Consider the following 21218-nt stretch of genomic DNA (forward strand, 5'->3'; position numbering starts at 1 on the left):
TTGCAAACATTAATATGTCGCTCAGCACCCATCCCTCAGGGATCTCCAAGAGCTGCACGTCCCCACGCCCACAGGAGGTCAGTAAATATTATCAGAGGGGTAGCCGTGTTAGTCTGAATCTGTAAAAAGCAACAGAGGGTCCTGTGGCACCCTTAAGACTAACAGAAGTATTGGGAGCATAAGCTTTCGTGGGTAAGAACCTCACTTCTTCATCAGATGAAAGCTTATGCTCCCAATACTTCTGTTAGTCTTAAAGGTGCCACAGGACCCTCTGTTGCTTAGTAAATATTATGTTATTCCTTTATCCAGATGGGGAGAACGAATCTACCAGCTCGTCCTCTCTTAGTCGCAAATGGATCTGTCGGGTCCCAGGCTGACGCAGAAGCATCCTCCATTGTCTTCAATTTATTTGTTGGGTCCTTTATAAAAAGTCCTCTCAGTGATGCCAGCCAAGCGTCCCGCTCCGAGCTCCCAGTCTCTTTAGAGCTAGGCAAGTCGGTGCAGGCCGAAAGCTCCACACAGAGGCTTCCTTCCCTTCCTTCCCCGCCCCTCTGCCCTTTATCCCAGCGTGGGAGGAGGTGAACGGATGATTAATCCTAAAATTAAAAACCAACAATGGCGCCAGGAAAGCAGCCCCTTGGGCCAAGTGACTTCTGGCCCATTACAGACTCCCAGCCTGGGACTCCATTCCCAGCAGATTCGCTAAATCTCTGAGCTCCAGAGAAAGAAAATGTCCTTTCTCCCATCGCCGCAGTCAGCCCATCTAAAGCCAAACCGCCCTGCGCTCGCTGCTTTTTGGAAGTCCCGAGGAAAGGGGGAAGCGAGAGGGGACGGACATGCTGCATGAGGCGGGGGCGAAAGGAAGCGAAGCTAGTCAAAACAGCGTTTGATGTGTGCGCTGCTTTTTGGAGCCGAAAGCTGTGTTTTTCCTGGAGACGTGCCTGTGTCTGACCGGTGGGCTGCTTTCTCCATCTTTCTCTCTCACACACACACAGATTCCTATACCCAGCTTTGCAGTCCAGAGCAGCCATCCCTAAGGCTGGACAAACATCAGGTGGATTGAAACAACCTAAGCCCCTCTCTGAAGAGCGTGAAATATATATTGTAAATCTGGGACTGAATTCCCCAGGTGATAACATGTCACACCACAAGGTGAGTGTAGAGGGAATTCCTCTCTGCCTACTGCCTTCAAAGACTTCCCCGGCCATAAAAGACTCTATGTTTGTACCATCCTGTATGCTGAAAGCCAGGCTTTGACTAGACTAATTTTCCTCCACATCTCTCGCTATGGAAAAAACGGATCCTCAATTAACTGAAGCTCCATTTGTCTGCACCACCCCTGTTTTCCATTACAGGTTTGTCTCCCCTGATATATGTTAATTGCACCGGCAATTCGCTCAAAACTTCAGTTACCCAACTGCACAATGTTCCCTGCACATTAGTCTTTGCACATTTGTCTTCTTTTATTTATCTCGAGTTAATAAGAGACTAATTGGAGTCTAAATAGCTTTCGCCGCATTTGAGATTGTATGCCACATAAGTGCTTGCAGCGCTTCCAGAAATGCGTTTGCAAAATTCATGGGTGCACCTGTCCTCTCCTCTCCGTAGTGCTTGCTCACATCATTGCACTATGCCTTTGTGCACACACATCTGAAATGCTGCTTGTGCAAAAAGATGCATTCGCCATTTGGGCCGCTGCTTTTCAGAGCGAGAAGAAACCGTAGAGGTTTGTCAGGTAACTCCCTTCTCTTCGTGTGTCAGCATCATAATGCCCGCGTCTTTAATTTTCACTCCATGCATCTGAAGAACAGGGGCAGCTGTATGTTTTTTGCCGCCCCAAGCACGGCAGTCAGGCGACCTTCGGCGGCACGCCTGCGGGCGGTCTGCGGTCACGTGGATTCGGCGTCGTTTCTGCAGGGGATCTGCCGTCCCGCGGCTTCGGCGTACCTGCCACCGAAACCGCGGGACCGGCGGACCTCCCGCAGGCATGCTGCCGAAGGTCGCCTGACTGCCGCCCTCACAGCGACTGGCAGGCCACCCCCCGCGGCTTGCCACCCCAGGCATGCGCTTCCTGCGCTGGTTAGTCTTTAAGGTGCTGCCGGACTCCTCGTTGTTTTTGTGGATACAGACTAACATGGCTACCCCGATACTTAGAGGTTAAGTGCCATTTTTTGGCCCCGACGCTGCAATAGGATCCGTGCACTTTTGCACCCTGGGCACAGGTCCAGAGGCAGGCCGTTAGGGCCCAGATTGCAGGATCAGGGCCTTTCTTTGCAAACATGGGGCCAGCAGCTCCTCAGCTGGTGCCAATCCCCCCCAATGGGAGCTATGCTTCTTTACAGCTTTCCACCTTGGCCATAAATCCCTCCAACAGGCTCCGGGAGGCCGCTTTGCAAGATGCAACCCATGTCTTGGTTGTTTTTAAAGTCCAGGCTCCAGGGAGGGGGGGGCTCCCAGCTGGCAGGCTGGGTTTCCTTTTCTGATCGCTATCCTGGAGTCAGAGAAGGCCATGAGGCAACCGCCCGTGCCCAGCGGCGGCTGCTCCGTTTGCACAGGGAGGAGCGGGCACACCCCCGCTCCGGTTCCCGCTCCGGCTCCGGCTCTCTGGAGTTCACACAGGGAAAGTTTTGGTGGGTGGGGCTCGGGGGCCCCACGTGAGCTGCGACTGGCCCAACTCGGGAACTGCCGCACTCCGAGCGGAAGCGGCCGTGCCCGGCTTTGTGCCCCGGCCGGGGGGATCCGCTGCACGGGGCCCCCACCCCACTAGCTCTGGGCCGGCGGGGGGGGCCAGGCGCCAGCATGGCCGGGGAGAGCCGGCTGGCGGAGCGCGCGGGGAGCTACTGGCAGGACCCCCTGGCCATGGCCATCGCCCCCAGCAAGCCGCTGGCCGGGGCCCAGGCCCGCCGGGGCAGCAGCAGCCGGGGCCGGGCGCTGAGCGTGGTCTTCGTGCTCAACGAGGGCTCGGGCGAGTCGCTGCCCCTGCGCTGCCTGCGGGACGCCTGCCGGGAGGTGCGGGCGGAGCTGCAGACCGTCCTCTTCGGCACCCTGGCGCTGGGCGACCCCGGCTCCATGGACCGCTTCTACAACGCCGGTGAGATGAGCTGCGCCCGGCCTCAGCCCAAGGGGCTTCGGGCGCGGGCGAAACAGGACGAGCAAGTCGGGCAGGGGGGGTCACTCCCCATTTCTGTTTCTGAGCCCCCAGCCTGGGAGCTGCTGCACCCCCAGGGCTGTCAGGGGTGGGGGCGAGGGAGGGGAGAGAGCAGGGCTGCTTCTGGGCATGCCCCCCGCCCCACAGCCAGCGGCTGGCAGATGAAATGGGCCTTCTCCTTCCTTGAAATCATCCAGCCCCTGGAGGCTGTTATCAGCTGGGGCGGGTTGTACACCACTGACCTCTACCAGGTGGAGTGGGAACTGCTCATCTGTGTGTCATAGCCCCCCTATTATCTCCCTGCGGAGATTCTTCTTTAGCTCACATGGCCGGAGCCTGGCCTTCCGGAACGGAGAGCTCCGAGCTCCATCCCAAGCGTTGCTGTGAAAGTCCCTCGATAGTGATCGATTCTGTGTAATATTTATCACCTTCCATTGCTAACGCCCACGAACAACCTTGCACAGGGGCGCTGGGACAGTTTTTGGAGTGGGGGTGCTGAGAGCCATTGAACCCAACTGTATACGATAGAAACCACTTCAAGCCAGGGGTCGCGGCAGTCCCCCCGGCACCCCCTACTTCCAGCACCTATGATCTTGCGCTATTAAAATGAGGTTTGTCTCTATTCTGTTACCCTCATTTAACAGGTGTTTGAATGTTTGCAGAGAGGCTAAGTGACTTGCCCAAGGAGAGATCAGTGAGCAAAGGTGTGTGAGCAGTGGGATTAGAACCCAGGTCACCTGACTCCCTGCGCTGTGCTCTAAGCACCAGACCATCCTGCCTCTGTTTCCTCCTCTTTATTGACCTGGTTACTGCTTCCCTGCCATCTTGGGGGAAGAATGGCAAACCCTCATTGCTTTATTACACAGATCCCGGCAGCATTGCGGGATGGTGCTGCCTGAAAGCAGACAAGAAAATATCCCTTCCTAACTCACAGTCCAGAAGTGTGTGTGTGTGTGTGAATTTAGTGGTAGGGTGACCAGATGTCCCGATTTTATAGGGACAGTCCCGATTTTTGGGTCTCTTTCTTATATAGGCTCCTATTATCCTCCCACCCCCGTCCCGATTTTTCACACTCGCAGTCTGGTCACCCTATTTAGTGGCGATGAAAGCTACCAGGAGAGATGCAACATAAACACTGGCAGTGCCAACTACCATGATCCTGACCAGGCACGGGATGTCCCACTTGGTGTCCGAGGGCTTCTAGTCTCAGTGGATAGAGCCCCGCAAATCCGCACATGTCCACAGACCCCGTGTGCGGATCGGATGCGGATACCAAATTTTGTATGCGCGCAGGGCTCTGTCAATGGACTAATCATTCCCTGGCCGCTCTGCTGCGGCTACTGGGTGTGCCACTTTCTCTGGACTGCGGATTTTGCTCTGGCGTTTATTTTCACACGTCGGAGAAGCGGCTGGAGCATCTCCCTTCGCTGGCAATTTTTCAGTCAAGAGGGGCTGTTTTTCTAAAGGAGATTTTCCAGATCGACCAGGAGCCAATTCAGGGAAGGTCTCTGGCCTGTTATGCAGGGGGTCAGCCTGGGTGTCCCTTCTGGCTTTATAATCGATGAATGTCCTTTAAATCTGCTATGGGGGGAGGCGGTTTTATTCCAGCCTACTAGACTCCTCACCACAGGGGTGGCGAGCTCTGTGTATGCCCTTCGAGGACAAATCAGACGTGAGAGCCTGGCCCTTTAAGAAGGGCTCCGGGGTCAGAAGCTACTGGAGCAGAAGGATGTCAAACGATGTGGAAATAACTTGTGCAGTGTGGTCACTGACTTCCTGTCGGTCTGGGGTTTCCTCACCCGACATCTGTGATGCTCCCGATTCCTCTGGAGCAGAGGAGGGACTTCAGCCACCCGCATCCCGTGGCCGGGGGGAGTGGTGGCTTGGATTTGTGCCCTTGGCAGTGGGTTGGGGGAAAAGATTCCTCCCCTCCCCCTAGGAGAGGGTAGGCGGGGGGGATGTTCTCTGCTTAATGTGATTTATTCTATCTGAATGGTCCCATCTCACCTTCAGCCTCTGTCGCCTCTATTCTGGCTTCAACGCAGGCAGCCGGGCTTGGGGGAGGAAACACTGTTTTATCGATAATGCCAGGAGGTTGGCTGGCAGCCTTGTGTGACAAAGAGATCCCAAGGTCAGAGTCTGGCTAACCCACGGGCAATGCTCCTGGCCGGGTGAATGAGTCGGTTGTTCTGGCGTGTGCCCTCCAGCACCACGCTGCTGGCCAGAGTCACTAACTGGAGCGGGCACAGGGACAGGGGACTCAGGAGTCCTGGGTTCTGTCCCCGGCTCTGCTACTGACCTTGGATAAACCATGCCGGGGCCTGGCTTTTCAAGAGCCGCTGAGCACTTGTGACTCTGCTTGACGTCAACAGGAAGTGTGGGTCCTTGGCACCTCAGGAAATGGGGCCCTTAACGTCTCCCTGCCTCATTTTCCCCTAGTGATGCTATAATACAGCTGGACCTCAGCGTGCGGGCAGGTTGCGAGGGTTGAAGTGCTGCTGTTTTTTGTTACCCCTCTGATGGTGAAGCGCAAAGTGGGTTGTTGCATGGTCACTGGGGGTGCCTCACAGTATCCGCGATATTCGCACCCGGTTCTGTTCTAGCTGTGGGTCTGGGGAGGCGTCTGGCTTTTCCTGGCCCACTGAAACAGTCTGTAAAACCTGCCTGCGCGTATGTGTTGCAATGATCAGCCCACCTGGCTACCCCAGGGGAGATGGGGCTAGGCCTTTCATAGGTTGGAAGGGACCTCAGGAGGTATCTAGTCCAACCCCCTGCTCAAAGCAGGGCCAATCCCCAAACAGATTTTTACCCCAGTTCCCTAAATGGCCCCCTCAAGGATTGAACTCACAACCCTGGGTTTAGCAGGCCAATGCTCAAACCACTGAGCTATCCCTCCCCCCTGTGTGGGGTTCGGTGCCCTCTGTCCGCTATCGCTCCGCTGTCCTGGAGGGAATGTGAGATGGACGGAGAGATGAAGCAGTGACACTGCGGCCTGCAGGAGCCCTTGGCTGGGGATGCATCCTCCTTCCTGTGCTGAGTAATTGGGCCTGGTGGTTTATGTGCAATAGCCAGGACAGGCAATGGGATTTGCAGGGCTCCATGTTGCAGAGCATGGAGGAGAGCAGTGGAGCTGCACTGGGCGGTCTCTGGCCAGGAGAGGTAGTGATCGGGCTCAGGGGAGGGGATTGAGGGAGAGGAAAGGCCGTGAGCGATGTAGGCTGGTGTCTCATGGTCCCTTGTTCCTTCCCCGCAGATGTGGCCGTGGTGGAAGTGAGCAACTCCTTGTGCCAGCCCTCGCTCTTCTACCACCTCGGGGTGCGGGAGAGCTTCAGCATGACCAACAACGTTCTCCTGTGCTGCCACACCGACCTGCCGGACCTGCAGGCCCTCAAGGTGGGTGGGGCGGTGCCCCTCTGTCCCGCAAGCCGTGTCCGAGCTCTTAGCCACCGCGTGTGCGAGAAATGCCCACGTTAGCCGGGAAATGTCTACGTGGGAGATGGAAGCGTTAGAGAGGTAAAATCAGGTGGTTAGAGCAGCAGACTGGGAGCCAGGATGCCTGGGTTTGGTCTCTGCTTGGCCCCCTCATGTTGCCTCTCTGTGCCTCAATTTCCCCACTTGTAAGTCCGGAAGGGCAATACTTCCCTCCCTCAGAGGGCCGAGGTCTTGAGATAGGAAGTGCTAGATGAATGCAGCTCCCCTAGTCCTTTGCAAAAGCTGCGTGGGCTACTTCGACTGTGAGCTCTCTGCTGAGCCCTCGGCACTCGCCAGCAACTTGGACTCGGCGGGATTCTCGGCTGGGAGCTGGCGGGGTAGCAGAATAGGAGGAGGCTGCAGACCCCTTGCAACGTGGCGTTATCCCTCCTCATCGTCCATCTCCTGTGAGAAGGAAACGCCTGGGCCTGGAATGTGACATGAGGAAACTGGCAAGAGCAACCTCAGCTGATCCAAACACTGGACTTTTTGAACTTGTGGCTTATTACTTGTATTCTGGTAACACCTAGAAGCTCTAACTGAGATCAGGGCCCTATTGTGCTGGGCACCGTACAGGAGCATAGGATACAGTCCCTGCCCCACCGAGCTGACAGTCCAAACAGACCACACCCAGGGTGGCGGAGAGAGAGAGTATTTTCCTTTTTTTTTTTTTTTTTGTACAGGAGGCCTACAGAGACAAAGTGACTTGCCCAAGGTTCACCTGGGGAGTCAATAGCAGAGCTGGGAACTGATTGCAGATCTCCCGAGGCCCAGTTCGGTGCCTTAGCCCCAAGCCCATCCTTCCTCTCCTGGGTTAAAATGAAGCCTGTACAAAAAGCACCGTTCTGAACCGGAACTGACCAGCTAATCTAAATGGCAGCAAAACGAATGGGATTTTGAACAAAGATTATCCGGATCCTGGGGCTCGAAGCATTTTGTTTCTGGTCATTGGTCAAGCGCTTAGGAAAGCTTACTGGCTCTGTTTATCTGTTCTGGGCCACTCCAGCGCATCTAGCCCTCGTGGGCTGTTGGGAATGTTAAAATCCCCGTCTTTCCGATTACCCTTATGCTTTGTTTCCAGCATGGAAACCACTGCTGCAGTCTCAGGAACCATTCGACAGGAGCGCTTTCCGCTGCGCCAAGCCCCGGAGCCTGGCCTTTCCCTGGGATAAAGCCCCCATCTCTAACCCTAGCAGTGGGGGAGATCTGCTGCAGCAGTCACCTGACTATAGAAACCGGGTGCAAGACAGCAATCGGCACGATGTGATTTTGAGCGTCTCTAGCGTATGGGGACCTCTCAGAGATAGTCACGAATCCTCTGTGCTGGGAATAAACGATTAACAGTGGGGGAGGGACAGGCCAAGCCGCCCCTGCTTCAAATCAGATGCATCTGTTCTGAGAGTCTCTTTTTGTGTCACTTTCACCCTATCACCTCGGCCCAGTGCTGGCAACTAGCCCCGCTGCTTTGGGAAAAATTGGACCTGAAATGTCAGCTCAGAAGAGCCCCACGTGTTCCCATGCCCTCCCCTCCGTAGGCAGTACTGACCCAAACGCTGTATTTCAAGTGCAGTTCTGACCCACGCAGGGATGAAAGGGCACTCCAGTGCCAGACCACGTATGGGGGGGGAGCATACAGCAAATGGGTGATCTGCTGCTAGGCTGTAAAATACAGACTGCCTCCTTTCCAGGCCCTCCACCCAGTGACCCTGAGCCAGCAAAATGTTAAAGGTCTTGTTTTTCCCAGTAATGAAATGATCCCTACTAGTGACCTATTCTGCAAACGCCCTCTGCTTCCAAAGTTGGTGCTGCACTCGTCCAGGGAGAAGGTTCAAACCCAGCCAGATCCCACCAGAAATAGATCCGTTTTTCCATTCCCCTAATCTCTGTTGCAGTTTGGATGTTGGCGAGAGAGAACTGAGCCCGAGTGCTGGGCCCTAGTGAATTTCTCTGTCTCCCTGTGTCCTCCTGCTGCTCATCGCCATGGTGTCTCACCACCTACCATGTAAAATAGATTCCCAAATTGGCTCGTTTCAGTGGCTAACATGCTCCGTGTCAGTTGATGGACAGCTAAATACCCACCCTCTCTCTCTCTCTCTCTCTAGGAGGATATCAGCCAGAAGAACTCAGTAAGTGTAATTTACGTTCTGTGAAACAATTTTTTTTTTTTTACCTTGTCTGTTTATGCTCATTTCTTCTCTCACACATACCCCCCTCAATCCTCACCTCTAGCCGCCTCCCTGTTGTTCCAGTCCTGGCATTTTGCAAACAGCTCTGTCAATGCAGCTTAGTGCTGGTTCATGTGCTGCCCCCCGCCCCCACCACCCACCTCCTGTTCCGCATGAGCAGAAACAGGCTGGGAAGGATAGAGATCCCCCACGTCCCAGACTCAGTAGCAGGGAGCTGATCACATGGGACGTGCCCAGCTGAATCTTACAGCAGGTCCCTGCTCTCTGCACCTGGTTTGCTGTCAGGCAGAGATGGGGGGGGGGGGGGGGGGGGGCTAATGATGGCTGAAGCCCCCAAACGTGTTTCTGCCTGTGACCTAAAGCCCAGGTTCAGCTGCTCCTCGGTCTCCCCAGCCTGATGATTGCACCCCCTGGAAGACACGAGCTTAGCTTGGGAAAGCGAGGCTGCAGCTTTCTGGCTGCGCGAGGTGGGCTCAGGCTTCTGCTGGGGTGTGGACACCTTCGTTCACCACCACCTGCCTCTGGTCAGATGCCCAAACTCCCCTTGGCCTGAGAGCTACGGATTACCCACCCCCGCACCTGGGCCTGGCAATCCCCTGGCCCCAAGGAACCTGCTTGGAGAGGGCCTGAGGTAGGAAGCCTTTCACGTCTCTCACCTGCTCGGGGAAGTGGTTTCAAGCTGTCTGCTGTCAGATGGCAACAACTAGTGAGCGGCCTTATCGCTTTTCAATGGGGTGTTAACTCTGGAGCTTAATCATGGCTATTTAAATGCCAAGGTTGTTTAAGTCTTTCACTGCTGATTGGAGAATGCAGCAAAGGAGCGGGACAGATTGTATTAAAAAGGCCTGTGCGGGCTGTATGGTATGTGACGTCATATTTCGGCCGCCCAAGTGGGCTGGGTTTGGCTGGAGCTGGGGGAGAGTTCCACTCCTCTTCCTTTCCCTGCTGTCTGGAGGATGTTACATGGAACGAGTTGGTGGGTCTCAGCACCGCAGCGTCTCCGTCACAAACGCCACCGCCTATATGGGGACCACGTGGTATCCCTTGCTGGCCGTCTGGGCTGAGAGCCTAGGGAATGAACGGGCTGATGGGGGGGACATGGGGGAGAAGCCCAGCCCCCTGACTCGTGGCACCCCGTCTCTTCCTGGCAGGACTGCAGCGGCACTTACACCTTCATCCCCTACGTGGTGACGGCTCAGAACAAAGTCCTGTGCTGCGACGCCAGCACCATGAAGTGCCTGACCGAGCTCTTCCAGCCCAGCTTCAACGTGGAGGCCTTCTTCACCCCCCTGGCGGGGCGTCTCACCAAGCTGCTGGAGGGCACCCCCACCAGCTCCTGGTACCGCACTGCCCGGCCGAGCGCACTCGGGGGGGGCTTTCAGCGAGGGCAGGGCCCGGCCCCTGGAAACCGGCTCCAGCCGAAACCTGGGGGGTTGAGTGGCAGTGCCCTCTGATCAGTGAGCTTGAGAGGACAGGCTGGGGGGAGTCTTCCCTGGGCCCAGCTGGGGCTGGCACAAGCCTCTGGCTGGCACCTAGAGGCAGGGACATAAATGCAGCGCTGGGGAGTTAGAACCGGAGGGGGTGTGGGGTGGCACCACCCAGCTCCGAGCATGGGGGCCCAAAGCAGATGAAAGGCAATGGAAAGACTCCTATTAACTTTAGCTGCCTTTGGCTCAGACCAGAGGTGGGCAAGCTACGGCCCACGGGCCACATCTGGCCCGAGGGACCATCCTGTCCAGCCCCTGAGCTCCCGGTCGGGGAGGCTAGCCCCTGGCCCCTCCCCTACTGTCCCCCCTCCCCCACCACCTCAGCGCACTGCATCGCCAGTGCTCTGGCCTGCTGCTCCTCCCGGGCAGCGCGGCGGCGTGGCTGGCTCTGGCATGGTAAGGCGGCGGGGAGCGGAGGGTCCCAGGGGGGCAGTCAGGGGACAGGGAGCAGCGGGCGGTTGGATGGGGTGGAGGTTCTGGGGGGGCAGTCAGGGGACGCGGAACGGGGCGGGGGTTGGATAGGCATGGGAGTCCCGGGGGCCTGTCAGGGGGCGGTGGTGTGGATAGGGGGCGGGGCAGTCAGGGAGCGGGGGGGGGGGTTGGATAGGGGTGGGGTTCCTGGGGGGCAGTTAGGGGCGGGGGTCTTGGGAGGGGGCGGTCAGAGGACAAGGAGCAGGGGGGTTGGATGGGTCGGGAGTTCTGAGGGGGGCAGTCAGGGGGCCGGAAGTGGGAGGGGACGGATAGGGGGTGGGGGCCATGCTGTTTGGGGAGGCACAGACTTCCCTACCCGGCCCTCCATACAGTTTTGCAACCCCAGTGTGGCCCTCAGGCCAAAAAGTTTGCCCACCCCTGGCTCAGACCCTGCTCCCCCGGGCGAGGATCCCCCGACGTCCATCGCTGGTTTCGCTTTTATTCCGACTTGACCTGCCAGGGTAGCGCTGAGGTCAACCCTGCACAAAGAGCCAGGAAAACTGCCCAGGCCGGGCTCAGCCTGCCCCTCCTCCAGGGCGCCTGGACCCCCATCTGCCTGTGTGCAACTCTCAGCACATCACTGCCATGGCAGGAACTAATGACAGAACGTGACTCTCCCCGGGCAAGTGGAATTAATGGCCGAGCCCAGGGAGATTCGCTGGCCAGCCCAGGGGGTGACAGGAATGCATGGCAGGGGGATTAGGGCGGTGCTGTGCCCCTGCATGGGTCATTGGCAGCACCGATTTGAGCCTGCCACCGCTGGATCTTAAAGCAGCCGCTGTATGTGGCCCAGCCACCACTGGGGGGGCTCCAGTGCTGCACTCAGCAGGTTGGTTCTGGCCAGGGAAGCACCTTTGGAGGTCCCAGGTTTGATTCCCGCAGCCGATGACCTGCCCAGGGCATGGTGTTACGAGGGATGGCCTGTGCAGGGAGCTGGGCTGGGTGGATGTGCATCAGTGTGCCCTTGTTGCCAAGAAGGCTAACGGCATTTGGGGCTGTATAAAGGGTATTGCCAGCAGATCGAGGGACGTGATCGTTCCCCTCTATTCGGCATTGGTGAGGCCTCCTCTGGAGTACTGTGTCCAGTTTTGGGCCCCGCTACAAGAAGGATGTGGGAAAAATTGGAAAGAGTCCAGCGGAGGGCAACAAAAATGCTTAGGGATCTGGAGCACATGATTTATGAGGAGAGGCTGAGGGAACTGGGATTGTTTAGTCTGCAGAAGAGAAGAATGAGGATTTGTTAGCTGCTTTCAACTCCCTGAAAGAGGGTTCCAAAGAGGATGGAGCTCGGCTGTTCTCAGTGGTACCAGATGACAGAACAAGGAGCAATGGTCTCAAGTTGCAGTGGGGGAGGTTTAGGGTGGATATTAGGAAACACTATTTCACTAGGAGGGTGGTGCAGCACTGGAATAGGTTACCTAGGGAGGTGGTGGAATCTCCTTCCTTAGAGGTTTTTAAGGTCAGGCTTGACAAAGCCCTGGCTGGGATGATTTAGTTGGGGACTGGTCCTTCTTTGAGCAGGGAGTTGGACTAGATACCTCCTGAGGTCCCTTCCAACCCTGAGATTCTATGATGAGCTTCCCCAGCCTGTGAAGTCCAAGGCCCTCCTCTCCCTCCATGAGAGCCGGGTTCTCTCAGCTCCCCAGCACTGTTCTCGGTGAGCGGCCCCATTGATTCCAATGGGAGTAGTGGCAGAGAACAAGGTTGCTCTCCAGAGCAATGCCCTGGCCGCTAGACGTCGTGGTGTTTCAATGCTCAGGCGTTTCCTTGGGCTCTCTGCGTCTTGGGAAGGTGCTGATTGGAGCAGGCACCGTACAAGTTCCAGACATGACCACGCCAAGGAAATATGTATTCTGCAAACTGGGCTTTTCCCTGCACTCCTCAGCCCCCTGCCCGTATGGGAGTGGCACAAGCTGGGGCAAACCAATGGACTGCAGCCACTTTAAGCTGCTTAAAGGCATTTTCTCTCTCCTTTTTCTGTCCTCCATCCACACTGCAAAAATAGAGGTTGGCAAACCTTTCAAGGCCAAGCCTCCCCGTAGTTCCCCAAGCGGGCGGCAACCCGTTTCTAGTTTAATAGCCTGAATTTCAGAGATTGGCTCCTGTACATCTCACGCCCGTTGCAGGGTGTCAACATTTAAAGGCCAGTCACTCGAGTTTGCAGGAACAGGAAGGGCTGGTTCTGACCAGGCTCAGCGGGATTGATCCGGTCTCTAGCGCAGCTCCGCTGACCGCCCCAGCTGTGAGCCTTGCATCACCCTGTCTTCTTGCATCCTTTGTGGGGAGGAGGACGACCTATTTCTGGGGCTGGAGCTGCAGAACTGAACTGTGATGCAATGACTCAGGCATAGTGCAATTTCCTGCCTTTGGAGATGGGTCAGCCTCCGGAGATAGCAACAAGGGGCCCTTCAGCCTGCTGCTGCGGGATTTGCAGTCAGGGGAATGCAGGCTGGGGTGATGGGTGTAGTAGGAAAGGCCCAGGGCTGTGAGATGTTGCTGGGGGGGTGGGTGCTTCCAGGCGGGAGCAATCTGCCTCCCGGAGCCTGCAGGCTCTGCTAGCACAGGGGCCTGCTCCCTGAGACGTCTGCTGAGGCTGGAGGTGTGGAGCACTCCCAGGGGAACCAGCGCAGGGCTCTGTGGGACGATGACGGCTACCGGAGAGGCTGGGGAACCAGGGGGCGGGGGAAGCCCTGCACTCACAGCTCGCTGTGAAGGCCTGGGGGGCCCCAGCACTGGGCTGTGGGGTCTGCAGCTGTCTGAGCGCATGGGTCCCCACTGCGACCAGAGAGGGACTTGAAGGAAGTGAAATTAGGGGGGAAAGGGGCTTTGTGTCACCCCTCCCCCAGCTCCCCATCCCTCACGGCTCAGCCCCACCCTAGTCTGAGGTCCCCTTTCTGACCCCTTTTAGGCACTCCCAGGGCCGGGCCAGTTCCCTGCCCCAGGACTGCACCAGGCAACGGGGCTTCCACCCTTTTCCAACTCCACCTTCCAGGAGACTTCGTTGCCAGGGGGAGACCTTCCTAGTCTGTTCTCCACAGCCCAGCTCAGCTCCATGTGTTGCTCGTTCCAGCCCCTTGGGCCCACCCCAGATGCGCCCTCCCTCTTGATGAGAGGTAGCGCCCTTCAGATACGTGGTCTCCCTTGTCCTCTACCTTGGTGGAGGGGCTGAGGGTTGAGTGGGCCATGGGAACTCGCCTCTCACGTGGGATAGGTGGGACGTTGTCCTGCGGATAACTAGAGTCCTCAGACCCCAGGGCTGTCAAGCCGGCCCCTTCCACTACCACTGAGTGCCCCAGGGGGGTGTGGGTAATTGTCCAGGACAAAGGCTCCCTCCCCATCAGGCCTATGATCCAGCAGTGGGCTGCGCTGAGCTCCAAACATGGTGGTTTTCCAGCGGCTATTTCCGGGAGACGATCCGCCGGGACATCCGCAAGGCCCGGGAGATGTACAGCGGGGAGCAGCTGAGCCGGGAGCTGGCCAACATCCAGCAGCGCTTGGACAGCGTGGAGCTCCTCAGCCCGGACATCGTCATGAACCTTCTCCTGTCCTATCGGGATGTGCAGGTGAGCCGCCCCCGGCCCGCGCCAGCAGGGCGGGTGGGACGATGGGTGAGGCGGGCGGTGGCTGGGTCCTCAGAAGGAAGCGTGGCCTTGGGAGCACCAGCCCAAGCTCACGGGAGATGGCTGCAGAGGTGGGGTCGCTGCCTGGGATGCCCAGGGGTAGGCCCTGGCTTGTGGCTTTCAGAGGAGGTTGCTGGCCCTGGGTCACAGACACGAGCATGTGCAGCGCTGGCCCACGGCTCTCCAAGGGAGAGCTGGTGGGGCTCGCCAGGGTCCCCAGATGCAGAGCCCCCATCCTTGGCCAGCGCGTGTGTCGCTGCAGCCGGCTGCCCAGCAGGCCTGGCTGTCACCAAGGCGGTGGGTGGCCATGCTGGAAGAAAGGTCTCCTGCAGGACACCGGGGTTCTGCAGGCACCACTGCTTGCCCTGGCACAAGGGCCGTTTCCTTGAGTGCACCACGACCTCCGGATGCGTGGCGCAGAAGGAGCTGCGATCCTGAGTGGCGTGGTTTGCCCGCCCCACTGCCGAGCCCCCTGTGCTGCGTCAGGCCCGGCCTATCCCCCCCCCCCGGGACCTGCTCTGCCTGACCCCCGGCTTCCTCGGCAGGACTACGACGCCATCATCAGGCTGGTGGAGACGCTGCAGGCCCTGCCCACCTGCGACGTGGCCGAACAGCACAACATCCGCTTCCAGTACACCTTCGCCCTCGAAAGGTGAGACGCTTCCTTGGGCAGGCGCAGGCCCCGCTCCCAGCCCCACGGGGTGCCGAGCGCCCTCTGCTGCCAGTGGAGCCGGTGGGCACCCGTCACGCTGGGCCGGGTGCTCGGCAGGGGAAGGACGGGGTGTCCTGCGTATGGACGCCGGTGTTGGGCTGAGAGGATCGAAGCCTGAAATGCTCCCTCCACCGGGCAGCATCCGAGCAAGCTTCCGCCAGGCTGCCCCTGCCCAGTCTGGGGATAAGAGGGGAGATCAGTCCCCGGGGTCCATTCAGCCCTCGGCCTCTGCAGCGACAGAGCACAAAGAGGGCGTTCTATCCCGCCGGGCTGAGAGCCATTGGCCTGGGGAGTGGAGCTTGGACCCCAGCTCTCTCTTTGATGCTCCTCTTTGGGGCGTTGGCTTGTTGTGTCTGGCGGTTGAGCACGCCCGTTATCTGGGCAGGCGGAACCAGCCCGGGGACCGGGAGAAGGCTCTCTCCGTGCTCCTGCCGGTGGTGGAGAGGCGAGAAGGGGCGGCGCCCGACCTGTACTGCATGTGTGGCCGCATTTACAAGGACATGTTCATCGGCTCCAGCTTCACGGACACGGAGAAAAGGGACCAGGCCTTTTACTGGTAAGAGCCAGGGCGGGGGGGCTCTCTGGCGGGGATGGGGTGGGAGGCCCGTGCCAGGGAGACTGGGGTGGGCAGCTTGGGCCAGCGGGGTTTTGAGCACAGACACGGAGCACGTGCACTTGGCTGGGTGTGCAGCCACTCCTGAGCGTGTGCATGGGTCTATGGGCTTTGCTGGGTTCTGGACGTCTGGGTTCGGTTCCTGGAAGGGACAATGTAGAGGCAGATAAGCTGAGTTTATGGGGTGTTACGGAGGAGACCTTACAGGACATGGGAGAGAAGCCGGGACGGACAGCTCCCCCCCTCCCCCCGAATTCCAAGGGACCCCCTCAGTGACTCATCTGGCCACAGAGTGCAAGAGAGACAAACCCATAAAACCCACACACCTCATAGCCCTTCCTTGGGCCATCGTCTGCAGCAAGTGGGTATTAGAGACACCCTCCCCTTTGGCACCTTGAGAGTCCTAGCTCCCCTGGCATTGGAATTAATGCCCCTTCCCTGCACTGCCATATATGGGTTGTTTGCTGCCCACCACCCCAGAGCTGGCTGCATTTCAGTGGTGCTGCCTGGGATCCGGCCGGGTGACTGTTTCGTCACTGGCATCTCTGCATGTTTGAACTCCCCAGGTACAGCAAAGCCTTTGACACGGAGCCGAGCCTCCACTCTGGGATTAACTCTGCCGTCCTGCTCATAGCAGCCGGGCACCAGTTCGAAACCTCCGTGCAGCTCCGGCAAATAGGTGAGTGGCTGTTCCCCTGGCACCGTCGTGTGTGGGTAAAGCACCGTGGGCCTCCGGGGATTATAACAGGCTCTCTCGTAGTCCTGGCACGGCCTGGACGATGGCCCAAGGAAGGGCTATGAGGTGTGTGGGGTTTATGGGTTTGTCTCTCTTGCACTCTGTGGCCAGATGAGTCAGAGGGGGTCCCTTGGAATTCGGGGGGAGGGGGGAGCTGTCCGTCCCGGCTTCTCTCCCATGTCCTGTGCAGTTCAAGCGGCAAGGGAAGGGGAAGCTTCATCTGCTAGAGACTGGGGGACGTTCTTTGGTTTGGGGTGGGCGTGTAGCGAGAGCAGGGGGTACGGCTGGGGGCGCTGAGCCATGGGGGTGGGGGGGAGAGCGTGGAGTGGGCGGGGCTGGCGTGGGAGCAGGGGAAGCGTGGGGGTGAGCCGAGGGGATGGGGGAAGGCGGAATGGGGCAGGGCGGTGGCTGGGCGGGCCTGCCCTGCCCGGGCGTGTCTCCGCCCTGCCCTCAGCGGTGAAGAGGAAACTTCCCGACCCCCCCCCCCGCCGCCCCCCCCCAGGCGTCAAGCTGAGCTGTCTGCTGAGCAATAAGGGCAGCGTGGAAAAGATGCAGCATTACTGGGACGTGGGCTTCTACCTGGGCGCCTGGATCCTGGCCAACGACGTGGGCAAAGTCATCCGGGCCTCGGAGAAGCTCTACAAACTCAATGCCCCCGTCTGGTAGGTGGCAGAAATGCCAGCCCCTCCCCAGAGCCTATGGGGGACCCCCCCAAACAGCAGCACCCTGCCTGTGCCTCCGGGAGGGGAGCTCTGCCAGGGGAGGGCAGATCGGCATTTGACTCAGCTTGGCCAGCTTCAGGGGCCAGGGTCTCCTCTAGCGGCCCCTTGCGTGGGAGGTTTCCCGCGGGCCTTTGGGCATGAGGCAGCCCGTGGGGCTTTCCCAGTGAACCGCGGGAGAACTTGTCCATCCTGGGTACATGGGGGACGGCACGGGAGACCTGGCAGCACCCAGAAGCTGTTTCCGCGGGGGGGTGTCCCTCCCTTCCGTCTCACCCTCTGCCCTGGCTGTCACCGCAGGTACCTGGCCTCCGTCATGGAGACCTTCCTCTTGTACAAACACTTCAAGACCTGCCCAGAGACCAAGACGCCCAAGCAGGAGCAGGCTGACTTCTGGATGGGCTTCCTGCTGGCGTCCTGCCAGCCCTTCGTCTCCACGGAGTGCTGCCCGGTGAGGAGCCTGCTGGTGCTCGGCGCGGTGGGTCGGCTCCGTGCGTTGAGTCCAGGCCCGTCACGCCGCTAGAGCTGCCTCCGGCCTGGCGCGTGCTGACAATAAGGGAGGGTGAGGGCAGAGTTAGCCCAGGTGATTGGCGCCCAGGTTGGAGCATGGGATGGGAGGGGTTTGTCGGTGGGTGGGGGTGGGGGCTAGGGTCCACACCCAAGGGAAAGCCAGGCCAGCTGTGTGGTGAAGACAGACCCGGCGGCTACTGCTGCCCCGTCGCCCTGGTAACAATCCAGACAGGTGTGCAGGAGCTGGGGGTGATGGTGGCCATCTGGCTTGTGGGTTTCAGTCACCAGTGCTGCTGTGTAGGGGTCGGAGCAGGCTCCTGGCAGCAAGGGGAGAGCAGAGCCTGGAGCCGGCCCTTTGCAGGTTAAAATGTGCTCCGGGCTGGGGGGTGTATCAGGGAGGGATACTGGGGGCTCCAGGAGAGGAAGCAGGATCCTTAGGTGAAAGGAGAAGAATATCGGCATTGATTGGGGTCCTCACCCCCAGCCCCATCATGGGGTCCCCTGCCTCCAGCCCCTTGGGGATGCAATGAAAGGGGGCAAAGACCCCCCACACCAGCCTCTCTCTCCGCCTCCCTTCCAGGTGCTGATTCTGGAACTGAACAAAGTCCTGCAGCCAGCCCAGCTGACGGTGTGCAATTGCGAGACTGAAAAGTCGGTGACGGTGTGCCACATCTGCCCCCCGGAGGAGGTAGGGCGGCTCGGAGCCCAGGGAGCGAGCCCACCCCTTTGCCGCCCCTGATGGCGACGACTTTCTGGGCTGCCATTGTTCACGCTGCGTGTTTTTTTGGGGTTTATTTTCCCCCTAGAGAGGGATCTCCAGCTGGACCTTTCCGGCTTCCTCCATCCGTGGAATCAGGTGAGGAGTTTAACTCTTCGGTTGCCCTTTGGGGTAGCCTCTCTGTCAGCCTCGGCGCTCCCTGGTTAGCCTGCGTCCACCCGGAAATCCTCTCTGCGTCCCCAGCAGAACCCTCCTCTCCCAGCACCCTCTTTGCACTGGGGAAATGTCCATCTTCGTTCCCATGCCCAGGGCTAGCTGGAAGCCGGGGCGGGGGGGGGTAAGCCTGGCGGAGAGTAAGCCTGGCTCCCCCAGCTGAGTGCCTGGCCCTTAGTGGGTCCCGTAGTAGGTGTTGGCCTCCCTAGCTGCGTATGGCACAAGGAGCCAGAGAGGGACCTGCCTGCAGGCAGGAGGTGGGCAGCTGGGAAGGTCTTGTGCTGCCTGGCAGAGCAGACTCCAAGGGCCATGGCATAGCCGGTTCGTTCAGTGACCAGCCCCCTGCAAGGGTGGAGTGGGGGGCACGGAGCACGGCTGGCCCCGAACGCTCTGTGAGCGTTGCCCCAAGGGGGCTGGCGTGGCAGGGAGGAGGCTGTTAGCTGGAGTGCCAGCCCCAGAGCTCTGGATGTGCCCGCACCCCTCCCCGGCTCACCCCCAGGACCTGCAGCCCCATTGCTCCTGGTGACGGTGCCACCGGCCTGGTGAGGGGGCCCGTGCCAAGCCGCAAGGGCAGAGCAGCCCATGAGCACACTGGAGCTGGGGGAGGTTTCTGGGGTGAGGCTCGGGTGGGAGCAGCCCCCCCCCACCCCCCGCCACACTCACTGTGGGGTGTGGGGGCCGGCCTCTCTCTCTCCAGCATCTCCAAGTGCGACGAGCGCTGCTGCTTCCTGTACGTGCTGCACACGGCCGAGGACTTCCAGCTGTACTTCCCCACCCAGCACCACTGCCAATGGTGAGCCAGGGGGTGGGGGAGGGGAGGGGCAGGGCCCCCCAATGCCTCTGCCAATGGTGGGTTGAGGACACTGGGGTGGGGGAGGGGCAGGGACCCCCAACGCTGCTACTGCTGGTGGGTCAGGGGTGCTGGTGATGGGGCAGGATGGGGAGGCAGAGGGACCCTCTAGCACCATAGCGCTGGTGAGCTGTGGGGACGGGATAAAGGATCTGTCCCCCGACCCAGAGCCCCTGCTGGGGGGCGGGGGGGGGGAGCAGCTGCCCTGGGCTGGGTTTGAGGGGTGAAGGGCCAGGCGGGGGAGGGAGCCGGAAGAGACTTAATCCCCATCCTGGCAGGTGGGGCCCAGGCTGTGGGGCTGCCCTAGGCCCTGCCCCACACATGGCATTGCTGCGTCTGCCCAGGGGTCCCGTGGTTTTGCCAGCCAGCAGGGTCGGCGCTCTGCCAGGGTGGGTCACTGAGCCGGTGTGTGGTGGTGGGGAGGTTCTCCAGGACCCGTTGCCCAGCCTGGGAGCCCCCGAAGGGGCCGGGCAGTGGGGCCATGCCCAGGCACGCTCTCCCTTCTCTGCCGGCAGGTTCTGCAAGCTGATTCACTCCTTCGTGGCCGAGCTGGCGGTGGGGGGCGAGGAGGCGGGCGACGGCCTTGACGAGGACCTGGAGGTGAGTGCCGGGGGCGGGCGCGGGCTCGCACTCGGAGCAGGCGTGTCTGGTGGATACTGGAGTGCAGCTCGCGGAGCTGGGGGTGCATGAGGGGCTTGGCAGGGGCAGCTAGCCCCAGGCACGCTGACCCTACTCTGGCCTGCGCAGTACGACTACGAATACACAGAGACGGGCGACAGGGTGATCCTGGGCAAGGGGACCTACGGGGTCGTCTACGCCGGGCGGGACCTCAGCAACCAGGTGCGCATTGCCATCAAGGAGATCCCGGAGCGGGACAGCAGGTAGGAGCCACGGGGGGGCGGGGAGGTGCTTCCTGTGGACCCCTCTGTCCTGTTTTGAGCTTCAGCCCAGACCAGTCAGAGCTGTCACCCTGAGTGCCCCGTAGCTCCCAGCCAGCAGACGAGCATGCCCTGCGTGTCGATGTGTAAAGTCAAACCAGGGTATTGAATCCAGCTCCAGATCTCTGGGGCTCTTTGCCCCTCTTTTCTAAACCAGTGCCCCCACTGTGCGGAAAGGTGCCAGGGAGTCTGGTGGAGAAGGCTCCATGCTGGTCTCTCCCCCGCCGGCGCTTTCCACGATACACACGGATCTGCCCCTGCATCCTCCTCTGTGCCAGCGAGTGGCCAATTGCAGCTGGATGGAGACGTCGGGAAGCAGCCTGCTTCCCCGTTCCCCAGCCATGTCCGCTTCGAACACGTTTTAGTTCCGTGTTTCCTACCGTTGGGGGGTTACCGTACACGCCCCATGCAAGAATATCAGAGATCAGGGTGTTATCGGTTTTCCGATGACCCCTCACGCGACCCCCATTAGGTACCTGTGACGAACTGGGCCTGTTCTCACTGTGGTCTGTGAATGCTGACAGGGAAGTGTGGCTGAATAGTCTGCATTGGGGGATGGGAGACAGCCCGAGGGCGCATACCTAAGTGTGTAACACGAGAACCCAGGGAGGGGTTGAAGGCCAGGTGACTCCTTAGCCCGGGAAACTGAACAAAGGCGGTGGGAGGGGTCGCTGAAGCCAGAGTGTGGGAAGCAGGCTGGAGAGATGGCTGGGGGGCAGAGATGGCTCTGACCTCCCAAGGGGGGCTGGGACCCCAAGATGGACCAAACTGAGGGGGTCCCAGTTGTCTGTGCCTGCAAGACCTGTCTTGGACTGTATTCCTGTCA

The 21218-nt window shown here is 59.5% G+C and overlaps 1 protein-coding gene across 1 annotated transcript in view; it reads left to right on the forward strand.

Annotated features, from left to right (window-relative positions):
- The first annotated feature begins 2665 nt into the window (after window positions 1-2665).
- Window positions 2666-21218, forward strand: part of MAP3K6 (mitogen-activated protein kinase kinase kinase 6) — a 30495-nt gene continuing 11942 nt past the window's right edge. Inside the window, exons 1-15 of the mRNA XM_054011979.1 lie at window positions 2666-3091; window positions 6402-6541; window positions 8722-8745; window positions 9957-10144; window positions 14158-14326; window positions 14929-15035; window positions 15481-15651; window positions 16275-16387; window positions 16947-17106; window positions 17464-17614; window positions 18254-18361; window positions 18480-18529; window positions 19302-19397; window positions 19970-20054; window positions 20202-20335. Of these exons, the coding sequence (XP_053867954.1) occupies window positions 2800-3091; window positions 6402-6541; window positions 8722-8745; window positions 9957-10144; window positions 14158-14326; window positions 14929-15035; window positions 15481-15651; window positions 16275-16387; window positions 16947-17106; window positions 17464-17614; window positions 18254-18361; window positions 18480-18529; window positions 19302-19397; window positions 19970-20054; window positions 20202-20335 (1988 nt within the window). The 5' untranslated portion in view covers window positions 2666-2799. The remainder of the gene's footprint in view (window positions 3092-6401; window positions 6542-8721; window positions 8746-9956; window positions 10145-14157; window positions 14327-14928; window positions 15036-15480; window positions 15652-16274; window positions 16388-16946; window positions 17107-17463; window positions 17615-18253; window positions 18362-18479; window positions 18530-19301; window positions 19398-19969; window positions 20055-20201; window positions 20336-21218) is intronic.

Source organism: Malaclemys terrapin, chromosome 22 (genome assembly GCF_027887155.1).
Source record: "Malaclemys terrapin pileata isolate rMalTer1 chromosome 22, rMalTer1.hap1, whole genome shotgun sequence".
NCBI classification, from domain to species: domain Eukaryota; kingdom Metazoa; phylum Chordata; order Testudines; family Emydidae; genus Malaclemys; species Malaclemys terrapin.